This window comes from Watersipora subatra, chromosome 3 (assembly GCF_963576615.1).
Source record: "Watersipora subatra chromosome 3, tzWatSuba1.1, whole genome shotgun sequence".
In the NCBI taxonomy this organism is placed as follows: domain Eukaryota; kingdom Metazoa; phylum Bryozoa; class Gymnolaemata; order Cheilostomatida; family Watersiporidae; genus Watersipora; species Watersipora subatra.
The window spans coordinates 56,144,295-56,168,194 of NC_088710.1; the positions used below are offsets into that span (position 1 = coordinate 56,144,295).

General features: G+C 36.1%; 1 protein-coding gene across 1 annotated transcript; it reads right to left on the reverse strand.

The window, feature by feature from the left end:
• Positions 1-1,470: 1,470 nt before the first annotated feature.
• LOC137390470 (cyclin-D-binding Myb-like transcription factor 1) lies at positions 1,471-16,862 on the reverse strand. The gene is made up of 14 exons (XM_068076798.1): positions 16,722-16,862; positions 13,562-13,637; positions 13,380-13,451; positions 12,624-12,730; positions 9,432-9,623; positions 8,805-8,995; positions 6,354-6,540; positions 5,769-5,923; positions 5,594-5,662; positions 4,917-5,182; positions 4,529-4,695; positions 3,905-3,959; positions 3,430-3,570; positions 1,471-1,637 (listed from the first exon to the last, which is right to left on the reverse strand). Exons 2-14 carry the CDS (start codon positions 13,590-13,592, stop codon positions 1,573-1,575), a joined length of 1,698 nt encoding a protein of 565 aa, XP_067932899.1. The 5' UTR covers positions 13,593-13,637; positions 16,722-16,862; the 3' UTR covers positions 1,471-1,572.
• Positions 16,863-23,900: the final 7,038 nt, after the last annotated feature.

The window sequence follows — 23,900 nt, forward strand, 5'->3', positions numbered from 1 at the left end:
GCTGACCATACAGTATTTCCCAAAATCGTATAAAGCGAAAAAATTGATTTTGAATAACCCTAGCCACCTGATGTTGTAAATTAGGAAGTTATGGTAATTGATAGACCTGGGATAAAAGGCATATGATTAGGATCTAGTATGCCCCCTAAGCATTAATAAAATTATATTATTCAATTTTATAGTTCCATTAATATACTTACAGTTGTATTATATTTGCATATACGTTATATATTACATTTGCTGTTTTAAAATATTCCCTTATATTTATGAATAAAAGGACAGCATAAGTAAAAACTCTGAGACATGAACAAGAAAACTTAAAAAAATGATCTTTTCATCATTTTATGTTAAAAACCTTGAGCATTTTATTGCCGTTTCAATTTAACTTTTTTATGTTGAACAAAGTGCTACGCATTCATTGACAATATCGCCGCTTCACAATTTTTAATTAAATGGTAAATTAAAAAAGTGGCTTCAAGAATAGCTTGAAACCTGACGAAAGGACGTCAGATGGGAGCAAGGTAGAAAGTCTTAGGGCCTAACTGAATTGCGAGACTTCATAATGCTTGGAAATCACTATGAAACCATATAAACTGAGTAATTAGGCTCACCAAATAACATTCTTCATGAGATGCACAACATTGGCTAATCTATATAGCGTATATACTTCTCAAAGTTTCTGTCTGTCCAGCTATAGCTATTAAAATCTTGGTATGAAGAATCCGTATCACATAAGATTAGCTTTCAGATTCTCTCGTTTGCAAGTTGAATCCCTTACCAACAAGCCAGATGGATTCATTAGGCAATATATGAATGCAAATACTCTACCGCTCTCCGTTATGACGCTCTCCGTTATGACGCTCTCCGTTATGACGCTCTCCGTTATGACGCTCTCCGTTATGACGCTCTCCGTTATGACGCTCTCCGTTATGACGCTCTCCGTTATGACGCTCTCCGTTATGACGCTCTCCGTTATGACGCTCTCCGTTATGACGCTCTCCGTTATGACGCAACATAACGAAACTCTTATTAGTAAAATTACTCAAATTAGCCATTGGCAATGTGTCAGGCTAATAGCAAGTGGCAGACAACTACATTACTTCTTATTGTTTATAAACTGATTTTTAATACCCAGGCAACACCGGGAATTCTGCTTATACTTGTATATAACTGAAACACTGTAGCATACCAAAGCAGTGAATATTTTTCTGATAGCAAATAATTAGAAGCAATGAGTTACCCAAAACAACTGGATATGAACATTGAATTGCAGGTGATTCTTGCTTCAGATGTGTTATATCCACCATGGTGTTGGTGTTGGCATGACAACTGCCACACCAACTCATTGCTACGTTAACTACAACTCAAGCTACATGGATTACAGCAGGCGTTATGCTGAGTCCCTGTCTTATGAATTATGAATCTAAAAACCAATGCGCAGACTTAATCAAATCAATGAAGACTCCGTGATGACAAAATTTCAGATATTTTTTATCTAATGATATTATGCTAAGAAAAAATTACATTATAGTACAACAGACTGACTGTAAATAAAGCAAGAGGAGGTGCGTGCTAGCTGTCGGACTGACTGTAGCTATCGGGTTGAATGTCATCAGCTCTGCTGTTTAACAAAGGATCTAAAAGAAATGCCAATCAGCATGTGATAATATTCTAAGAAATGGCTTCAGACATAAGAGAACTATCCCAATTATAACATAGATTAATAATTTTCATATAACATATATGTATAACAATGAAGCACTGAAACATTAAAGCTATGCAATTGATTTCTAAATATGTTATTGAGCACCATAAAAACATTTGGTCAGGCCACTATTAAATTTTAAACAAGGCAAATGAATGACAAAGCAAGCGAGCAACGATGTATCATAACTTTTTTATTACAAAAAGTAATGGCTATTCTTTTATTTAAAACTACACTGCAGAACAATATAAAGAGTAAATACGTGCAACAATTTTATGTTGCCCATACTAAACACTGCACAGTTTGCAAGTTCCAAGAGTGACTACTAGTGATCCAGGTACCTTCACTAAGCAAACATGTTCCCAAATATTCCCCATAACGGCGGTGTAAACTAAATAATAAACAAATGTCAATTTAACAAAAGAGAAACTTGGCACAATAACATTTTATTAACCCGAATCCATATGCTTTTACAATTTTATCATTGAAATTTAAGGAAACTTCAGAAACAGCAAAACTAGAATAATAACCATCCAACCAAGATAAATGAACCAGGAAGTCAAATGAACAACTGAATAGTTAGCAGTAAGAAATCTGACTTATATCACAATCCTTCGAACTACTCCAACTAATTTTTGCTAAATTAATTTGATTTTTGACAAATGTAAAGGCCTACATTTGCTTTTTTCAGAATCATAGATCATTGTAAAAAAGATTAGAAAATATAGACTCGCCCGATGAAACTACAAAGAAGTGACACTTGAAAACTACTCCATGATTATATTCATGAATGGCAGCCCTTGATTGGTTACATTTTTATTCGATGACTTTCGGATCTGCCATCACAAATGCACTTCCATATTAGTTGTCACACGCTATGCACAGATCATGAACAGGTGCTGCGTATCATGACTTGTGGTTATCACAAACACCTCACAGTTCTGTTGAAGACTAGTGGTTATCACAAACACCTCATAGTTCTGTTGAAGACTAGTTCACAATTTTTAAAGCTTCATTTTTAATGAACCGTATTGGTCTAAGCCAGGGTCAAGGGTCAAGTTGTTACCACACTTATATGCAAGTGAGGCATAACTTTACCAAAATGGAACAAATTTTCTTCATTATCCCAAAACATATTTTATACGATCCACCTTCGCTGCTCTTGTAAGACAATCTTAGTAAATTACTATATTAAACATCTAGTTTCACCGCCATAATATAGGCATAACTTTCGGCATGTTCTTTAGACACAAAAATACAAAACTTCTACGATAATAAATATTCGATATCCATCGTTGAGCAATAGCATATGCTTTTACTTCCTGTTTATTTGAAGTTTTAATGTTGGCTCAAGTTGTTCGCGGAAGGTGAAAATGGAATGGTTAAGTTATTGATAACTCAATGTGTGAGATGGTTTTAGGGATCTTCAACAACGCTCAAGAAATTCTCAAAGGCTCCGGTAAGTTCAAATTATATTCAATCCAAACGAACAAAGTGACTTATAAGTGTTTTAGTAGCTCTTATATAAATTGAGTATCAATTTATCGTAAAAAAGATAACAACATCTTCATCGTTCTACTTGCAGTAAACGAATAAATAGTAGGATTAATGGTAGGAATGAACCAAGAATAGCTTTAGACAACACGATGTTGTCCAGATGCAACAATATTCTGTGGTATCAACAGACTAGCAACATTTACAAATAAAAAGGTCGATCATCTTACCAGAAAACGAGGAGAGATGATGAAGAGAGGATTTCTCTGGCAGTGTTATACACTGACCAACTAAGACAGTGCTGCCTGAGTCTATGCACTCATCAGCCTGAGTGACATCACCGAGTAGTACAATATCATCAGTACACGGATCTATAACAACAACACAAGATTATTATCATTCTTATTATTATAATTATTACTATTATTATTATCATTCTTATTATTATCAGCCTTCCAACCTACGCCTTAATCCTAACTTTTTGTTTAATTAACTTGTTTTCTTCAAGGGTGCAAGTTTTTGCAATACAAAAGATTTCAACATGTAAAAGGGTAAATGGCTTATATGCTCTGTAATCATCATTTTGAAACACTTTAGCGCAAAAGGAAGCCATATTTAGATATGAAGATTACAACACTTTAAGCTGTCATCACATTAATGTTCACTATTCTGTACAAGGGAGAATAACTGAAACCGTAGTCCAACCTGAAGATGGGTCATCAGGAGCTGTGCCACCCACACTCTCTGATTTGGAGGATGTCTGTAACAACAACAGGACTTAAAGGGTATACGTGTCACATGACTTATACATATCTACATACCACATGACTTATAATAATATATACCATAAAACTTGTCTATATATAAAAATCTTAAAGTTTGTGTGTGTGTACTTTGGTTGTCCAGCTATAGCTATTAAAATCTTGGAATTGAAAGCTCGCATCCTGCTTTATTTGATCTCAGAACCTCCCTTTTGCAAGGCAAATATCCTACCAATTAAGCTACATGAGATTGATGAATTCATTGGGCGATATATGTCGCTATGTGGGTGAAAATATGCATACCGCGCTGCGTTATGGCGCAACGTGATTGTATGCTTGCTCTCACGGCTCTTATTAGTAGGCACTCAAAGTCCTAGCTTACTCAAATTATCCATTGGCAATGCGCCAGGCTAATGGCAGGCAACTACATTACCTACCACTGTTTATAAGCTGATTTTTAATACCAGTGCATTGCCAAACATTCCGCTAGTAAGAATACAGTATACGGAGTGGTGAACTCGCAACAGTATTATTGGTTGTTACAAATGACAGCAGTGCCATAACTTACCTCTACAAGAGGCAGAGACTGAACAATCATTGGCTCACTCAAAGACGAGAGAGGGAATGAAATAGAATCATTAGAAATGAGAAATGTACTGTTGTTGGAAGGAGTTATAAAAAGTGAGTTGGAGTCGAGCTGAGTCATATCATCCGGCAGCACGGATGCCCGGTTGCCTACAAACAAACAGAGACAGCAATTCATACCACCAGTAAGCAGCAGTACGACAGTTTCTACTACAGATGTCAGTGCCAGAGAACCATAGAAGCGTTATTTGTACAACTAGTGTCCATCTATTGCCAAATTGTAAAGAGGACTTTTAGCAGGTGCTAACATTAGAGAACCCTGAGTTATCCGACAGGCTGAAGATATGAGAATGAAGAAGTATGATAAGTACCTCCGGGAAGCTCAACGGTTGCGGTAGTCAGTGTGTAGCCGTCAGCCGAGTTACACAGCCTGAACTTAGTAGTTCCGACGGCGGTCAGCTTGCTATTCTTGGATGTGGTTGAACAGGGCATTGTGGGATCTGACCTCATGTTACGGTTGCTCAATAAAACGACGGAGAGAGTAGAGAGGATGTCAGAGAGTGGTAAGTTCTGATAGTTGGTGACGTGCCTCTTCAGAGCCCACCACTTGCTCCTTAGCCACTGCGGTGACCGCACACTGCAGCACAAAACATTAAGCAAATGTTCCTACTCTACAGTTATTAAATGTATGGTGTGTAAGTCAAGAGGACAACAAAAATCGGTGCTCTCTAATGTAAGAAATAAAGCAAATGATTGTCTTTTTAATTTCACTTTTAATGCTGTCCGGAAATACAGAGCAAACTCATTAGATGGTTAGTTTTGTAAATTATTAAACAATGTAGATATTAGAAAGGACTTGTGTATCTTCACAGCAACACTACATCATTATCAATATATAACATTCACTGTCTTTTGAAGTAGCAACAAATTAATGGCAATGATAAGTTTAAAGACTTTTTTACACATGGAGACGATGAACTCCATTATATTGCTATTCTATTGCTGTTGAAATTATTGTCCTTCCTCCAACTTAAACCACGGAACTCACCAAGACCACCCCTTAGAGAGCTCAACCCAGTCCACCTCATTCTCATCAGCTGCCTGACTCGCAATGATTCTACAAAACTCAGCAAAATGAGGCAAAAACAAAAGTAGCCAATATTTACAAACACTTACAATGCTGGAAAAAGCCTGACCTTTGGCTGGCTCCATCAAAAACTTACTTTTCAAGAAGAATATAGTCGTCAGAAGCACCCGACCACTCGGCCCCTCCTTTCTGCTTCCAGTTGAGGAAATTGAGCCACTTGGCTCGACACTGCTTGTCTGTTCGAGTCTTCACACGACTCGCCACGTCAGCCCAGCAAAGGCCATGATGAACCTATCATTCGTAAATTGTTCTCTTTTTGACACAGAAACCTTATCTAAAGGCCTAGAATTTAAACTAGTCAACATTGAAATACAAATAACAATAGACATCCAAAAGGTTTGAATTTCAAAAAACATTTGAAGAATAAAAGAACATATGCACAAACTAATCCTCTCTGATTCTCATGTTGATCATCTTAAATACAAATCGCAGATACAAATCTTAATATGAAATTAACTTAAAGGTTGACTTGCAACAAAATTCACATTACAGTTATTTGATATCATAAGATTCACCATGTCTTATTCTGTTGTGTTGTAGGTGCAAAATATGTGGGAATGTGATTACAAGCTCTTAAAAGCTCAAAAACGAAAAGCCGCTGAGATAAGAAACTGTGATAAAAATTGTAATTTAAACACACAAACATATTGAATAGAATTACCTCTTCGCCAGGTTGAGCACCACTCAACTCATAGACAGCGACAGCCAGTTTCATTTCCTCTTCATGTGCCCATGTTCCATACCTGCAACTGTCTTTCATCAGTCGGCACCTGTCCCGTACTGAACCTGCACTGCGTCCAAGAGCTGCACCTATTGTAGCCCAGTCATTGCCATGTTGCTCTCTTAGCCTAAAAAACCGGACATTATTAAAAATGTTTTTGTTGTCTATGACTCAAGTAAAGCTGGGCTCACACTGAATGCTGTTTGCTTCAGGCCAGCTAACATTGGCCTGAGTATTTACACGTGGTTCATACACAACCAATATAATGCAAGGGGACAGCTTAGCTTCATTATTGAGATGCTATCTAAATGCTAGTCGCTACTTAAAATCTCACGGAAAGCATGTCAATATCAAAATACAGTATAGCAATTCCTCAAGCTCTCTACTGTGCTTTAGACATGTATAGTGGGGCTCATCAACTTTGAAAACTAACCAATGTACAGTCATCCCATAGCTCACCAAATCCTCAAGTTTTTAGTTTGCCATCTTCTCAACATCACGCCTAACCATGGCTGAGAATGGGAAGGAAAATGACTTATGTAAAACTGCAAAGTGTCATTAGTTCAGTTGGGAGAGAAAATAATAATGAAGTATATTTAATACCTACAGTTGTGATCCTTACTTGCTATGGTTGACATTAGGATTCAGAAATGTTGCTTCAACTAAAAGAATTTTAGTTGAAGCAACATTACTAAAATGTTGTTTCATTCATTTCTTTTACAATGAGTCTTACAATTCTAAATGTTGTAAGACTCATTGTAAAATTCAACTAAAAGAATTTTAGTTGAATTTTACAATGAGTTCACAAGTGGTTTCCACCAAATTCATGAGCTAGTAATATTTTTTTGTAACACATCGAACCAAAAGTTTGTTGTTCTACTGCTATAATGTTAGCATAACTGAACAGTCATTTTTATAACACAACCAACAGAACGATCATCATGGCGGTCTGTTTGGTAGCCATAGCTATCAAATATTATCTATCCTCATACTCAATCTCATCATTGATACTCAGTCAACATTATATTCACACTGGATATGTGATAGTTATATTGTAGAGCAACAATGTTTGAATGCAGCTATTGTTAGAGAGACCAGCTGTTAGATGTGACGTGCAGAACAAATTATGTGGAAGCTAGCATGCTCGGTCAAGTTGGAAAATGAATTCATGCAGTAATGATAATCCTGCCTAGACACATGACAAATATTGAATGTAGCACATGCCACATAGTATGTATTGAGCAACTGTCTCTACCTGCTAATCAGTCACATTGGTTATATACGCGACATATAACAAGCTTTGCACATCTCAATCCAATATCTTGCCACATACTTTACATAAATGAGTTTATTTTACACAGAACAGTATCTTTTACTACCTACTAAAGCACTTGCCACTTGTTTGTGCAGTGCGCCCGGGTTACGATGTCCCTATTATACGATTATTTCGCCTTACGATGTGACACATACTGTTTTTTGTGCCTTACGATATTAACAAAAAACTTCTCTCGAAACTAAAATTTAGCAGTCGGTGTGTTGAATACGTCGAAATAACCAAGATACTGATATGCTATTCGCTGAAATCCCTCTCACAATGCCTAAAAGAGATAGGATGCTCGCTCTATGTGAGATGAGTGTTATTCATTAAATGATAGTGAAAACAAAACTGAAAACATTCGGTGATAAAATTTAAGACGATGACAAAGGTGAAGTTAAGTTTAGTAAAATTAATACTAAAACTTAACTTTAAGTGTGTATTTAGAATGCTAAATTTATTTAAGTTAAATTCAAAGTTAATATTATATGACTGTCTCGAAGGTAAAAACTCCTTACGGTACGCAATGCTGCTACTGCACATAGTACATTGTAATGTTACATTTTATTGCAGATCATAATCACTAAAAATACTAAAAAAAGTTACCATAGTTAACTATAGTTACTGTAGGTAACTATAGTTACTAAGGTTAACATACTATTTTGTTAATAATTTTTAATATGTACAGTACGTATATAAAATTTTGATGTTTTTTACCAGGGGGTGTTTGCATCAGATAATTCCGGTAGGTTTCTATACCACTCTATATGACATTTTCGCTATACGATGCAAACACTGAAATGAATTAAAATCGTATGGCGAGGGTCCACTGTGTAAGGACTTTGAACAGACAATTCCTAGTTTCAAATTTGAATGATTTTAGCATATTCATAAAAGGACAATCAATGTTTTTTACTCACAATTTAAACAATGACGTTATTCTCTCAGTTGTTTTGTGTAACTTTAGAAATGCAGTTTCAACTGTCAAGCCAGTACTAACTGCCAATATTGTCTGCCAATAACTGCCAGTACTGACTAGATAGTATGAGGTACTTGACACTCTAAACAAGACTCACTGCCTCAGCTTAGTTATCTCCTCCGCCGTGTATTTGCCCATATGATTCTTTTGGTCATACATTCGTAGCACCCTCCTGTAAATGGCGAAGAGTGGTCTGTCAAGGCCTCGTGCTATAAACCGATAGAAATCCTTGCGCATGTCCTTGGTCATGTCAAATATTATGGAATTTGGGTTTGAGATATTTTTTTCCTACAACAAAATATGTATTTACCTGAGAGTAGCGGAGAAATGGATGCTAACACAAGTTTGTAACTGGTAACGGCAGTAACTGCTATTGCTGAGAATTGTATAAAGTGTTATCTGTTGACAATTGGCAATGTTACTTCACAGCATCAGTGTTGCCTACCTATAATAGTCAGGGGCATGACCTAGCACTGCTAGGAGTACTGCCTTTGTAGTTACAGACAGTGAAACTACAGTAAATAGTGAGTAACATTATCTGGCAGTAGTAAACAATGTTACCTGGCACTAGCCTACAATGTTACCGTCCACCAGCAAACAATGGCATCTGGCAGTCAAAAGCAAGTTTACCTGGCAGTAGTAAGCAATGCTGCCCAGTAAAAGTAAACGATGTTATCTAGCAGTCGTAAGCTAAGGTGTTCAGTAACAGTAGCAGTTCAGTTACCTGGCAGTAGAAGGCAATGTTCCGTTTAAGAACTTCATTCTCCTCAGTGGTCCACTGGCCTTGCCTCCAACGATGACCTTGTTCTCGGAGAGACTGCTTGTCAGTTTTAGAAGTGAACCAGTTCTGTGAAATATGCTCTTTATCTTGATCATCACCACTGCTGCAGCCATTCTTCAACAGCAGCCCACTTCCCTTTAAGATAGACGGCAAAGGTTGAACTTGACACCCGCAATATTGGCCGTCACTACCCATCTATTCTCTCATATTGGATTAACACAACTTGTTCGACTAGCTAAACATGACTATATTTTCTCTTGCAAAAGCTGCAGCACGCACCTAATGACTCCAATGGTAAAGCATATGCATGTATACTTACTTTCAGAAGAGAAAAGTCAAGCATTTTCATTTTTGAACCGCCTATGCAATAACTCATTTAAACCTAAACAGAATTGCAAAATCGGGTAGCTTGCGCTTGTATAGATCAACCAAAAATAAAAAGCTCCACATTTACTGGTGCAATGTTTAGAAATATTTCATTGAAAAAATCGATGAAGCCATGCTGACTAACAGTAACACCTTAATATGGTTTCTAATGATATAATATACTTCAATTGCTTAACAACACGTGACTAAAGAAATTCAATCTGGTAAAAAACAGTTTGAATAGGCAGCAGACGATACAGATAGTATTCAGTATTAGCAGTTCCTCCCTAATATTCAGTAATTGGAGGATAATACTACTGAGAAGACATGAGATAGGAATAGCAGCAATATACACTGTATATACAGTGCACCCTCAGGATACAATATTGTTCTGTTCCAGGGTTGGCATTGTATGGTGAAGAAATCGTATGTAGGGGTATAGAAACCATAGTAAATATATAATGCAAACATCTCCTGGTAAAAATCGTCAAAATTTTATAAAAGTGCAGTACATATTAAAAATTAGTAACAAAATAGTATGTTAACCTTAGTAACTATGATTACCTACAGTAACTTTATTATATTTAATGAATTTATTGGTTATGATCAGCATTAAAATGTAATGTTACCATGTGCCATGAGCAGTACTACATACTGTAGAAAGTTCTTACCTTCAAGATAGAGGTACGTATAACAAAAATTTTGAATTCACTTCAAATAAGTTTAGCTTACTAAACACACATGCTTAAAGCTCAGTTTTAGTATGTATTTTTAACTATTTTACTGAATTTCAACTTTTTACCAATAAAATTTTATCACTTATCAGTGTCTGTCTTTGCTTTCACTACAACTTTTAGTGCACCTGCTTAAAACATTTTTTAACCTAATTTGGGAAGAAAACTTGAACGACGCTGTTTTCGTAATGAAGTGGATTTTTGTTAGCTGGTTAAGGAAAGTTGTCTCACCATTAAACCTTCTATATGAAGGGATCACAACTCTAACATTGCTACTGGTTTTGCAAAGGAAAATGTTACTGTTTGACACACGAGAATTGATGAACTGAGAAAAATCGGTACATTGTGTTTCTGTCATGTGTTGTGAAAATATTTTCGGCAAACAGCATTTAAGTGTCTTTATTATTTTGATGTACGTAATCAGCACACCGACTATCAAATTTGAACACGAGCGAAAATTTTGTTGAATTCGTATGGTGAAGAAGACTTGTACGGTGAGGTAAAAAAAATCATCATGTTCCACTTCGTAAGGTAAAAAAATCATATATCAGGGTAATGGTATTCTGAGGGTGCACTGTGTACATATTTATATGTCCAATTATAGCTATTAAAATCTTGGAATGAAAAGCTCTCTGCGTGCTGGATTTGAACTCACGAAGATTGCAGCTGCAGGTTTGTAATCCAATTGTCTAACCGCGAGTATATGAAGGCTCTTAAAACTCGGTTTTTACTATATCACGTATACACCCTCTTCCGTTTTTATACGCTAAATGACGTATTAATTGAAACTCTATGAAACACGATGCGTTTTCGTTCTCGCTGTACTAAGACTAATTTGTTTTTTTGCAAAACGCTTTTAACAATAATTTCTCTTAAAATTAAAATTTGGCGATTGTATCTCAGTTGAGTCATTTCAGCGTCATCCGTTATGGTACAAACCGGTTCACAAACAAATAAGTGATAAATTTAGGTTATAAGTTTACTAAAATGCATAGTAAAACTTCGTTCAAGTATGTGTTTAGTAAGGTAAATTCATATGAGTTAGATTCAGCGTTTATGTTACAGGTCTGTCTTGAAGGTAAGAACTCTCCGCATAGTAAATTGAAATGTTATATTTTTGTGCAGAACATAACCACAGAATGCACTAAAGTTATTGTAGGTAACTATAGTTACTAAACATATTGTTTTGTTACTAGTTTTCAATGATGATGATGATTGTTACCAGGCAGTGATTACATTAGACAATTACTATGGGCTTCTATACCACTCTATACGCCTATAAGATACAGACACTGAAACGAACTAATATCATATAATTGTATACCAAATAAGTTTGCATTGTAATCGCAGCAAAACAGACTATATTTAGCCGTTACTTGCTAATGATTTCACATTTTCATTTAAACAGTTTTATTTTTCCTCTTAATTTATTCCAACAAAACACTTCTTTCATGATATGAAATTTAAAAGTAACAGTTGTTTGAAAAAGTTTGAAAACCTTTACAGTTGTTTTCTTTTCACTCTTAATTCATTTGAACTGCACAAAAAAAACTTTTCCCGTGATATGAAGTTTAAAAGTTAGAATGTTGTATATGTTAAATAAAAATAAATTATCTGTCCAAAGACTTTTTTACTACCCGGGTAACGCCTGACATTCAACTAGTATATATATGCGTGTTATATATGTGTATACACATATTTAACACATATATCTATACAAATAATATACATATACAACTTAGATATAGGCATTATAAGTATATAAAACTTACTATCATGGTTCAAACAGCCATTGACAAAGTCATTGTTAATAATTAGAAACTAAAATTTCTTTTAAGAGCTTGTGTAGACATTTTAGAATTAAAACCAGGGTAACACTAAAGGTAAAGCTATCCCTTACTCCAAAAATGATCTCATGCAAGTTACCAATATCAAGAGATTTATTTTTCAGAGAAACTTGCCAGCTCACAATAACTGTACTATGAGGATAGCCTAGGATTCAACAATGATTGAGGAGTTTCCTCAAGGTCCTCACCTCATTGATGGAGCTGATTAAAAGGACATCTCTTAATGCCTGGTCTCCATGCTCTACGGATACCCCAGACTCTGTGATACTTATCTCTTGGTCAGATATGACAGAGTCTGTAACAGATATTCATTTTTCACAACATGTAGATATGATATTCTTAAGACAAAATATCAACACTCTTGAATCTTCAAAATTATAATAACTAAAATTAAATAAACTAAATATAAAACATTTCATAAATAAAATTCGTTTAGAACATATCAAAACTCACTAAAGTACAAAATGAGAATGAATAATATACTTTTAAGAAATATTGAATTATGATTTCACTAACTCGAGGATTACAATCTCAAAAATTTTTACTACACTTACAACAAAAAGCCCTACCATATTTACTTCTAAGAACTGAAATTTCAAAATAGAAACCATTTTGCATACAAAACTTTTATCACACTGAAATAATTGGTTTATTAATAAACATTAATATGACATGCATATAAACAACAGTCACCAGCAATTAGAATATTACGATTATTATATTTTCTAGTTGCATAATTAAAATCAACAGTTTTTTCCTGCAAATCCTTGACAGCCTAGTTGAAAACACAACATATGATTAGCCAATAACCATTGCTTTGAGCATATATAATAGTTTAAAAAATAGTCCTTAAGAGTTTAACTAAACTACCCATGCTCAGGTTAGCAAGAAAAGCACTCAGCCATATTACTAGAATCTACAATGCACTTACCATCTACACTTACCTTCTAAAGTAACGAGAAGTGTTTCACCATCCTCATTAGTGGTGAAGGATATTGCAGAATTGATGGAATTTTCTGAAAAACACCAAATCAAAATTAGCCATGAAATGGTTACTGAACTGCCACACATACCAGTTCATAGACAGCTAATTAAAACAGGTTGAACTAAGAATGAAAATGTTTACCAGCCATTGAAGTCTGAGGTTCCTCACTCATCTCTGCTAGTTTCTGAGAATAGGTCTTACTTGTTCTGGTTGTCTTCTAAAGCAATCAATAACGCATTAAGTGTAAATAAGCAAGTCAGCACCAATGAACAGATTTAGTAGCTGAACTAAAGTGAAGCTGGGCCTATGCTACCAAAAGGAGATGTAGCCACCACAAACAAAACATAGTGAATATATTTATACGATGAATGATAAATTTGTTTTATCAAACCACAAAAATATACATCAATAATGATTTATAATAATGTAAAATAAAAGATTAAAAGGAGAAAATGATTTAGGCATACATATTGATATAACACTTCTTTATGCTGGAAGTAGTATATGAACCTTTACATGAACAGTCGGACCTCGACTTTTGACCAGCCTGTTCCAGAAAGCTATTCAAAAGGCAATCTGTTCTAATTTCAAATTTGTAAGTGTAAACAAGTTTAATCTATTCCAAAGCTAGAAAGGGATTTTTTTTCAAAATTATTACATTATTTTTCACCATAAACTGCATAAGAAGAGAGGAAGTAAAATGTAAAGTACACTTAATTTGTCGCCAATACTCTGTTTATAGAGTCGGCCATACTGGGTATGTATGGTCATGGCAGTAGCAACTCATACCCCCCTTTGTTTACTTAGATTTTTATGTTAAAAATAGCTTGTGTATTTTATTTCAATAAAAGATATCCATCTTATTGCCGATCATGCAAAAAACTTTTTTCACTAATTGTAACATTAAAAACCTGAGAAAAGCCAATACATGAATACTGAAGGTGAGAAAGAGCAAAAAAGGATCAGACAAAAGCCGAGTTGCATTAATGAGCTTACTTGATTCATCTCAAAGGGGTTTGAGTTCCCAAATTTGATTAGCATATGAAGCAGAATAAATATATAATTTTTATTAAATTTCGATGCCCTCAAAATCCGAGACCTTCAAAAACTGTAATAAATAAAGTACAAAGCTTTTCTAAGATGTGCTTTCTTTGCACTCTGAACCGCTCACATTGTCTCATGTGTTGACAAAGACTAGCTAATTTCAACCAAATTGTGTGAGCTATAAAGCCTAGTTCTCACACGTCTGTGTCACATGGGGAGGAGATGATACAAGCAAATTAACTGATAGACCTATTTCCTTGTTTGCTATATTATTGCATTATTTCTTTGCCACAGATAATTGTTAGGTTGATAATAAAACCCAAACAGAATATGTAACCTTTACAGACACCGTACGAGTGGAAATGAAAACATAACTAGCAAATCCAGTTAATCATCCATATAGATTTTCGGGAATCGCAATTGTATTGTCATAAAAGTACCTCTTAAATAAAAAGGTTGATGGATTATATTTTGTACATAATATGCTGCGCCAACAGTTGTACTAATTATATGTTGTCTCACATGCAACATCATAAACTTTATGACGTAGTTCAGAAAATGCCCTAGTATCAGAATTTAGCTGAGATGTGCAGATTGCTAAACAGCCAATAATATGGCACATTACTTATAATTGCACAGCCAGCGCATCTAGTTCACAAAAAATGAATAACTAAATCAGAAGCCACAATATATTATTTATCGAGCATGTTCTTATTCAATCTTTATTCAAAAATGGCGAATATACTTTAGAGATGACCTCATCAACATGGGCCAACTTGGTGAGAGCTTGGCTTATTTCTAGAGGTAACTACAAGACAGATTCAACAGGGTGATGTTTGCTTACATCTGACATTTGGTTGGTTAATGGGATATATTGGTTACGGTGTTATTCCTAATGATGGTTAACAAAGTTCAGCTATTTTTTTTGGAAAAGGAAAAACAATGGTCAGCATCTGATATGACTGATAACATGATGAAACAATCATTAAGGCGAAAAAAAACAGTAGTCTGCACTTTGATTTACGAAGAAAGATTTTACAGCTTGATGCTAACTACGATATAGTGGAAAGAGGTTTAAAAAAATCTTCGCATGACAGACGTTTCCACAAAATGTTGATTCACAGATTAAAACTTGACCGACCATTTTCAAGCATACTGAGAAATTGTTAGAATAAGCTATTAGACTTATGAACCAAATAGCTATGGAAGATACCATGCTCGATACCTCTGTGTTTATGACTTGCATAGTATTCACAGAAGACAAGTCATCACAATGGTATGATAAATTTTACTGGTTATATTATCAACCTATGGCTCCTGAAACCTGGAAAGAAATCATTACCGGAAAAAATGAAATACAAAGTATTGCACTCACTACAGTTTTGAGGGAAACAGTCCCAACATCGACAAGTCCGAACCTAGACAAGTCCCAATCTCGACAGAGGTTGGTCCGAATCTAGACAAAGGTTGGTTCGAACATCGACAAAGGCTGATGCAGTTTTACAATAATTTAATCCTTTATTCTGGTGCTCTCACACACTAATCTTCAACAAATAATAAATGTCTTTTTGCAGTTTTATCCTCACTTTAAAATCAAAGCTAATCACTGAAGTTTAGATTTCAAATAAAACATACTGCTAACATAACAGTCAACCATATTTATGATTGTTACTTGTTTTAGCATTCGTTCTATATTTAGGTTGGGCAAAATATTGTTAGGCCTACATAAGTTGGGGAGCGCTGCATCAAATGGATCACAAGATATTTTTGCGCAAATAAATCTTTTACATATAAATCGCTCATTTACTATGAAAATAATAGATGGTAAAATAGTAAAACCGCTGTCGAGATTGGACCAACCGTTGTCGATATACAAACTCGTCGAGCTTCAAACCAGTCGAGGTTGGGATTATAAACCCAGCTTTGCTAGCGTGGAGTGTTTAAAGCACGCCAGCCACGTAGGTACAAAAATCAGAGAGTGTAAGTAAACCTAAGATTGTACAGATAAACCTGTGGCGTTAACTCAATTTATTAAAGGCATTTTCATTAAAACGTCGACTTATATAATCCAATTAATACTTTTGAATCTTTCCTTCGGCACCAGCTTTTTCCAGTTATCATGGCTGACAAACCTTTGGTTGCAAAGAAAGTGAAAAAAGACGTTCTGAAACAAAACAATTAAAAGTGTATTGCAAAATCTAAGAATATCATATTAAGGCTTCAGCAAAATAAACAAAATACACAAATAGATATGTACAGGAGGTCGCCAGTGCGCGAGTTTTGAGCAACGTGCAGTCTTGCCAATGATCAGATGAGGATTATTTTGAGACTAATTTAACGGTTTACAATCTTTACAAGTTGTCTCGATCAAACAAAAATGTAAATCATTAAATTTGGAGATATCCGTGAGTTGCTGAGCAAACGAGGGCCTCGTGTTGAATCAGAAAACTATCACGTGTGTAAAAAGCGTGGTGCGTTTGTTGTGGTCCGGGTCTCGAAAAGCCAGGATGTAACTTGAAAGATGAAGATGGCGGTTACGCGATAACAGCGTTGTTGCGCAATTAAAGTTACCAGGCAATAGAATATTGATATTTACATTGGTTTTACTAATCTAAGAATTATTACTAATAATTTTTAAACGATTAAAATAAATTTCTTACGATTGTCGTATGGCAAACTAACAATGTTAACGTCTTGAGCGGAGGAATATTCGCCAATATTTAATTGCGTAGATTCGCATTTATGGCGGCGTAACCACTTACACGCAGACGACGTCTTGCAATCTTGTCCAAGTACGACAAGAAATTTGTCAGAGAGATACATTCGTTTTTACGCGCACAGTACCTAAATTATTGAGCTTTCACGTCTCAAATTCTCCAAACTTTACAGTGATGATGAATACCAGGCCTGCATTCACTGGTTGCAAGTTGGGACGGCTAATGTTAGGCGACTAGTTATGAACACCAAGGTGTGTGGAGGGGGCCGTGTATGACCCAACAGGTTTCTCTCATGTAGGGCTTCAGCTGGGTCTCTCATGTGAAGTTTTAAAAATTTTTATCGGAAAGTATCAACATTTTTCTATTTTTTGAGTTTTGTTTTGCCAGGGGAGAAATTTGTGAAAAAGAATTAAATATTATATATTTAATAATATATTTAATTGTTAGCAGTAATAATAATAATTGTCGATAATATTTAAATTTTTTAAATTGATAATTTTAGAAGTAATAATCTAGGTCTAGGTCTAGGTAAAACTCGAGCCTTTAGACCCCGCTCGCGGGTAAAAGAAGGCCTTCAAAATGTCTGTCAAAAATTCGATAAAATTTCATGGCTTTCCTCGCAGGTTGCGGGAAGTCCTGGGCATAAAACTATATTGATAAAAACTCGAATTTGACTCAATGGCGGGGGGGGGGGGGGGGGGGGGGGGGGGGGTTCCCCGTTAGTTGTTGACCTTGTATTATGATCATGAATTGTATCTTGTAAATGCTTAAAACTATCAACAAAAGAACTGTGCTTGCTATTTGTTAAAATTTCTAGCATCAATGTCATGCGAGCATTCTTACGCCTTGCCTCCAACAGCTCTAGATCTAAAAACTGCCTTGCTTCCGTAACACTCTGTTTTCCCCTCAAATCTGAAATAAAACGCACAGCCCTTCGCTGCACATTCTCCAACGATGTTATCTGCCTAACTAAATGAGGGTCCCATACCTCACCTGCATATTCCATTATAGGTCTACACAAGGTGAGGTATGCAACCCTCTTCACCTTTCTGGGGGCCTTAAAAAGCACATGCCTCATCATACCCAACCTCTGAGAAGCCTTTGCCGTCACCGAATCAATCTGCAAGTCCCAACTAAAATCACTAGTAATTTCAACTCCAAGATATTTAAAAGCTGATACATTCTCTAACGCTATTCCTCCTAAAAAATAATCCACAGAACTATCAAGACCGTTCTTACCAAACCTGACTATTTGACACTTACCAGTGTTAAACACCATACCCCAATGCTCAGCCCACCTTTCCAACAAAAACAAATCTTCCTGGAATTTTTGGGAACTATCTAAGCTGTTAACCGGGCAATAAAGAAGGGCATCGTCCGCAAAAAGTCTTATTGTCGATGTCTTTATAATGCTACAAATGTCATTAATGTAAACTAGAAAAAGAGAGGGCCCCAGCACGGAACCCTGAGGAACACCAGAAGTTACTGCAAGAGAACCAGACGCTGCTCCCTCTACAACCACTCTCTGCATTCGGTCTGCCAAAAAATGTGCTATCCATCTAACTACTGCTGAGTCAATACCAATAAATAACAGCTTTTCAATTAAGAGACCGTGAGGTACTCGATCGAAAGCTTTCGAAAAATCCAACACTGCAGCGTGTACCGAGTCATTTCCATCCACCATTTTCATAATGTCATCTACTGTTGTGACAAGTTGGGTAGTGCATGAGAGACCCTGTCTAAATCCATGTTGGTTTGGGTTGAGCGTTACATTAAGATGCTGATTAATATTGCTTAGTACTATATGTTCTAAAAGTTTGCATGCAATACATGTAAGTGAAACTGGTCTAAAATTACTGGGGCTGTCTCTCGAGCCTTTTTTAAAAATTGGTACTACGTTTGCCGCCTTCCAGATATCAGGCAGCTGGCCAGTATTAAGAGAATGTTGAAAGATAAGAGCTAAAATCTGACTAGTGACCACCACATCAAGACTGAGGTCCTCTTTCCTCAGCTGGTCAGGGCCTGGGGCCTTTCCGGTCTTCAGACCAATTAACAATTTCCTCACCCCCTCACTAGTAATTGTAATCGGACAGTTCCCTTCAGCCCAAAGCGGCTCTGAGTATGAACTGCTCCCAGAAAAAACACTCTGAAAATACTTGTTAAAAATCTCTGAAGTCTCAAAAGCTGATTTACCCTTAAAAATAACAGAGCCATGGCAGCTCTTCCCACTTTTCCTTCTATAAAATGAATAGAAAGGCTTGCTATCTCCCAAACTCAGTGGTTTGAATAATATTCTATCATAGTGGTCATATTCCATTTTCCTAAAGAGCTTTTTGTTTTGGCGCCTAGCCTGTTTGTACTGTTGTAGGTCTGTGTCCAGGCCACTTTTCTTGAATTTGTCATACAATTTTCTTTGCGATCTTACACATTTCCTGGCAGAATCATTAAACCATACGGGCTCGTCTTTGTTTCTGATCTTTTTTGTGCATTTAGGTACATAGTTACTGACTGCTTCTTTCAAGTCCGTTTCAAAGATTTGCCATGTTGTGTTTATGTTTTCTTCATTTTGAATAGCGTTTGACACTTTAGAAAGTGTTTTCTCTAGAGCCAGAGAGCCAATGAAAAGTGTATTGTTTTTGTGTTTTCTCCGAGTGTAATAATATTATGGTTCTATGGTTCTATGTGTAATGGTTAGCCTCTGAACCTTGAGTTCAATTTCTCCCAAGACAAATTTTGACCGTAGACAAAGTGGCACTTCTGCCCCACAAAAATCAGACTGCTGCTATAAGGCCAAATTGAGATAACTCAATCAATGAAGATGGGCACTCCTTTTAGTCCTAGTTGTAATTTGTTTTGACAGTAGCTCGTTATTGCAATGATGAGCCCCAAGTATCAAAGTTCAACACAAGTAGTATTGAGATGCAAGGCCTACTACTGATTGTAGGCAATTATCTAATAACAACAAAAATGTGCCAGTGGTTTGTTCTCAAGTGTCTGCAAACTCTATTTTCTTTAGCAGATCAAAAATAACAATGCTGTCAATTCTAACTAGCCAAAGCAAGCAAAAATAACAATACGCTTGTATACATGTAATTAGCCTTATTGGTTATGGCCTTTCTAGGTTTAATAGTTACGTGTCTGCGATGTGTGTAGTGAAGCGGCGTGTAGCGATGGCGCCTTCTGCTGGCGGGGGGGGGGGGGGGGGGGGGGGGGCTGAATGTATTCTATTTTCTCAGGGCTTAGTAGTTTTCCTGGCTTCCCAACTCCTGGGGTAAATTGCTCTGTTGTATGTTTATCCTCAATAGGGTTATCCTCTGCAGGCTATCTGCTGCAGGCTAATAGGGCTTATATCTGCCTCTCTCTATGCGCCCCTTTTTTTCTATTTGGCTCGCTGCCAGTTGCGCTCTGCCTTTTGCTGCTTGGCTCACTGCCAAGTTACTGTCTCTGGCTCGCTGCCAGATGCGCTCTCCTTTCTCTGGCTCGCTGCCAGTTCCCCCATTTATACTTATTCTCAGATTGTTGACAAGTGTCATTGGCTGCTTGATTTCATTCTTGCGTATCTCACAACATTCCTGTAATGTCTATTTTTAGCAACTTCGATGTCAACCAGCATTCCTTTCTGACAGCTGATATCTGACGTCATCTTTTTGGGATTCCATGACAATGTTGGGAATCCCAATAAGCTAACAAGTCAATAAGCTAAGAGGCTAAGTCGATAATTTCTACAAGATTGGCCATAACCTGAAACCATCAATAGCTGATTCGTACAAAATGAATTTTGCTATAATACTCATCCTGAGGCAGCTACACATATAGTTATCTATCTAACATAAGGCAAAAGAGACATTTATATTTCATATGATGCATTCTATAGTTATTACATAACTTTTTTTGTTTTGTTTTTCATAACATTAAACTTCATGCGAAATTATATTCTGATTTCACAGTCATTTTATCTATAATAAATGATGTTTTAAACTATATATATATATATATAAAAGTGTTGTAAATACTCGATCGGTTGATGGTTTGATGTATATGTGTCCCTGCTTGTGCTTGTTGTCACTCTGCAAAATAATAATGGGTAGTTCTTGTGATGTATTGTTCTCCTTCATAGGTAGTGGTGGAAATTATAATTGATTTGTAGATGGTAACACATCTCCGTCATAAGTAATGATAATAATCATAATTGGGGGGTACATCTATCATGCTTGTTAATGTCTCTCATCAGCCGTAATGGTTAATTGGTTCATATGTTTGGTATTTTCATCAGTACATCATTTACTATGCTGTTTGTGACAGCAGGGTGGCAATGCTTCAAAGCTACTATTATGCTGTCTTCGTAACGCTCCAAAGCTTCTAACACTGATGCATTCCGGGCCCATGGTTTTTCACGCTGACCTGTCAGCGCTTCAATCAATTATGCATTCCTAGCTGTCATATCTGATGCTTTGTCCTATCTCTGTAGTTTCTCATGCTGACCTACATTCCGATCTCCGCTGACTCTCACGTTGACTCACAAGCTGGCCTGTCAGTGCTTCCAACACTGATGCATTCTTAGCCTTGTAGTTTTTCCTGCTCTTATTTTAGCGTTGCAATTCTTGTGATGCCAATCTTAGCGTGGTTGCTGCTTTTAGTTACGCTGTTTGTGGTAGACTCTAACTTTCACCGTTTCCAACTCTGACAGTTTTAGGTGATGTGACTGACGAGACGTTTTTAAATTAAAATAGGCAAAACTTGACCGCAGTTAAAACGCTCGGAAAAAAGACATCTTTTTCTTTTGAGCGTTTTAACAAAGATCAATTTTGCGGATTTCATTTCAAGTTCATTCGGAGGTTTTTACACTTTCGATGGGACATGGCCAAGCAGGTGTTTGGTGAAACTTGATATTTTGCAAACCTTTATAAAAGTCGTTAACAAGAATATTTTGCCGCTGATGATGATAATAATGTCGCCTTAGAACTACTAAAAGTTGATGTTTGTCTCTATGGCTTGGAATGAAGTGATATTCTACAGCGATAAAAACCGTGTCCATGGCCGTTGGGCAAATAACTTTTCGAATAAATGATGTTGAGGTCGAGTTATATGAACCAATTTATCATTGCGTTGGAACTGATCAAACAAATCCGTTCAAGCTAACCTTGTGTTTGATATGAATTGTTACATTTTATCCGAGGCAAGTTATCCGAGTTTGACTGTACTTAGCCGTGAAAAATTCCACAAAAGTTGGGGCGGTTCAGCCGGCCAGCCGCCCCAGGGAATACGGGCCTGATAAATACTGTACCAAATAGGAAAAACTATTTGCAGGCAAAGCAAAAGGGTGATGTGTAGTGAACCAAGCAAGTAAAAATGGAGTGAACAGAAGCCATGTTGTACAACTACGTCCCATTTGAGCCGTTTTGGAAAGAATTTCTAATTTACAGTGATTTTGTGATGGCGTCGATTAACTGTTCGTTTTTGAGCTTTTAAGAGCTTGTAATCACATTTCCACATATTTTGCACCTACAACACAGCAGAATAAGACATAGTAAATCTTTTGATACCAAATAACTGTAATGTGAATTTTGTTGCAAGTCAACCTTTAAACATTATATTCTGAAGAACAAACTCAATGAAAAAAGAAGTTGTCCTTAAAAAGACCGTACGAGAAATAACTCCGAAGAGTTATCCGTTGTACTGGCGGTCCCAAGTGTGATATTATCGGCTCGCTACAACTCTAGCTTGACTGGAAGTAAAGAGGAAAACGCGAGACTGTTAGTGGAGATCTTATAATTGCTCTCTTATGGCTTGAAGCTCGGTAATTAAAGACATGCTTACTTTTGTCTCTTGCTAAGTAACGATTTGATAACAATCCATTAAACTAAAGGCCCTTTAGTTTACATGGTACCATGAGTGTTTACTTACAAGAAAAGTGTAATACGTTTGTGTAGTGTTAAGTTAATATGATAGTGTAGCGTTAAAGTGAGGTAAGTAAAGGAATTGTGTTGGACAATTGTCGAGTGTGCGTAGAGGCTCAGCGAGCTGCATTGCGGGGTAGTGACTACCAATCAGGGATTACGTGTTTGTCACAATTTCCATTTCCATAATTCATTTCCATATTATTTCCATTTCCATAACATTTCCATAATTCATTTCCATATTATTTCCATTTCCATAATTGATTTCCATATTATTTCCATTTCCATAACATTTCCATAATTGATTTCCATATTATTTCCATTTCCATAACATTTCCATAATTTATTTCCATATTATTTCCATTTCCATAATATTTCCATAATTCATTTCCATAATATTTCCATTTCCATAACATTTCCATAATTCATTTCCATATTTTTTCCATTTCCATAATTGATTTCCATATTATTTCCATTTCCATAACATTTCCATAATCCATTTCCATAATTCATTTCTATTTACATACCATTTCCATAATTCTCTGATTGCAACAAGATTGCTTGCTGCATGAAACCATTGGTGGGAGCAAAGTTGAATAAATTTTAACTAAATACTTTATATATTTAATATACATACACACATGGTAATAATGAAATAATACAATTACAGGAAATGAAACAATATGTAGGACATACATGTCACATGTACATCACACGTATTCGTTCATATCACCTCCTATTTATTCATTCTGACAACAGCGTATAGACATAAGAGCCTCAAATGTTTTATCTTTTAACCTGCACCTGTCCGGTCTAAAAATT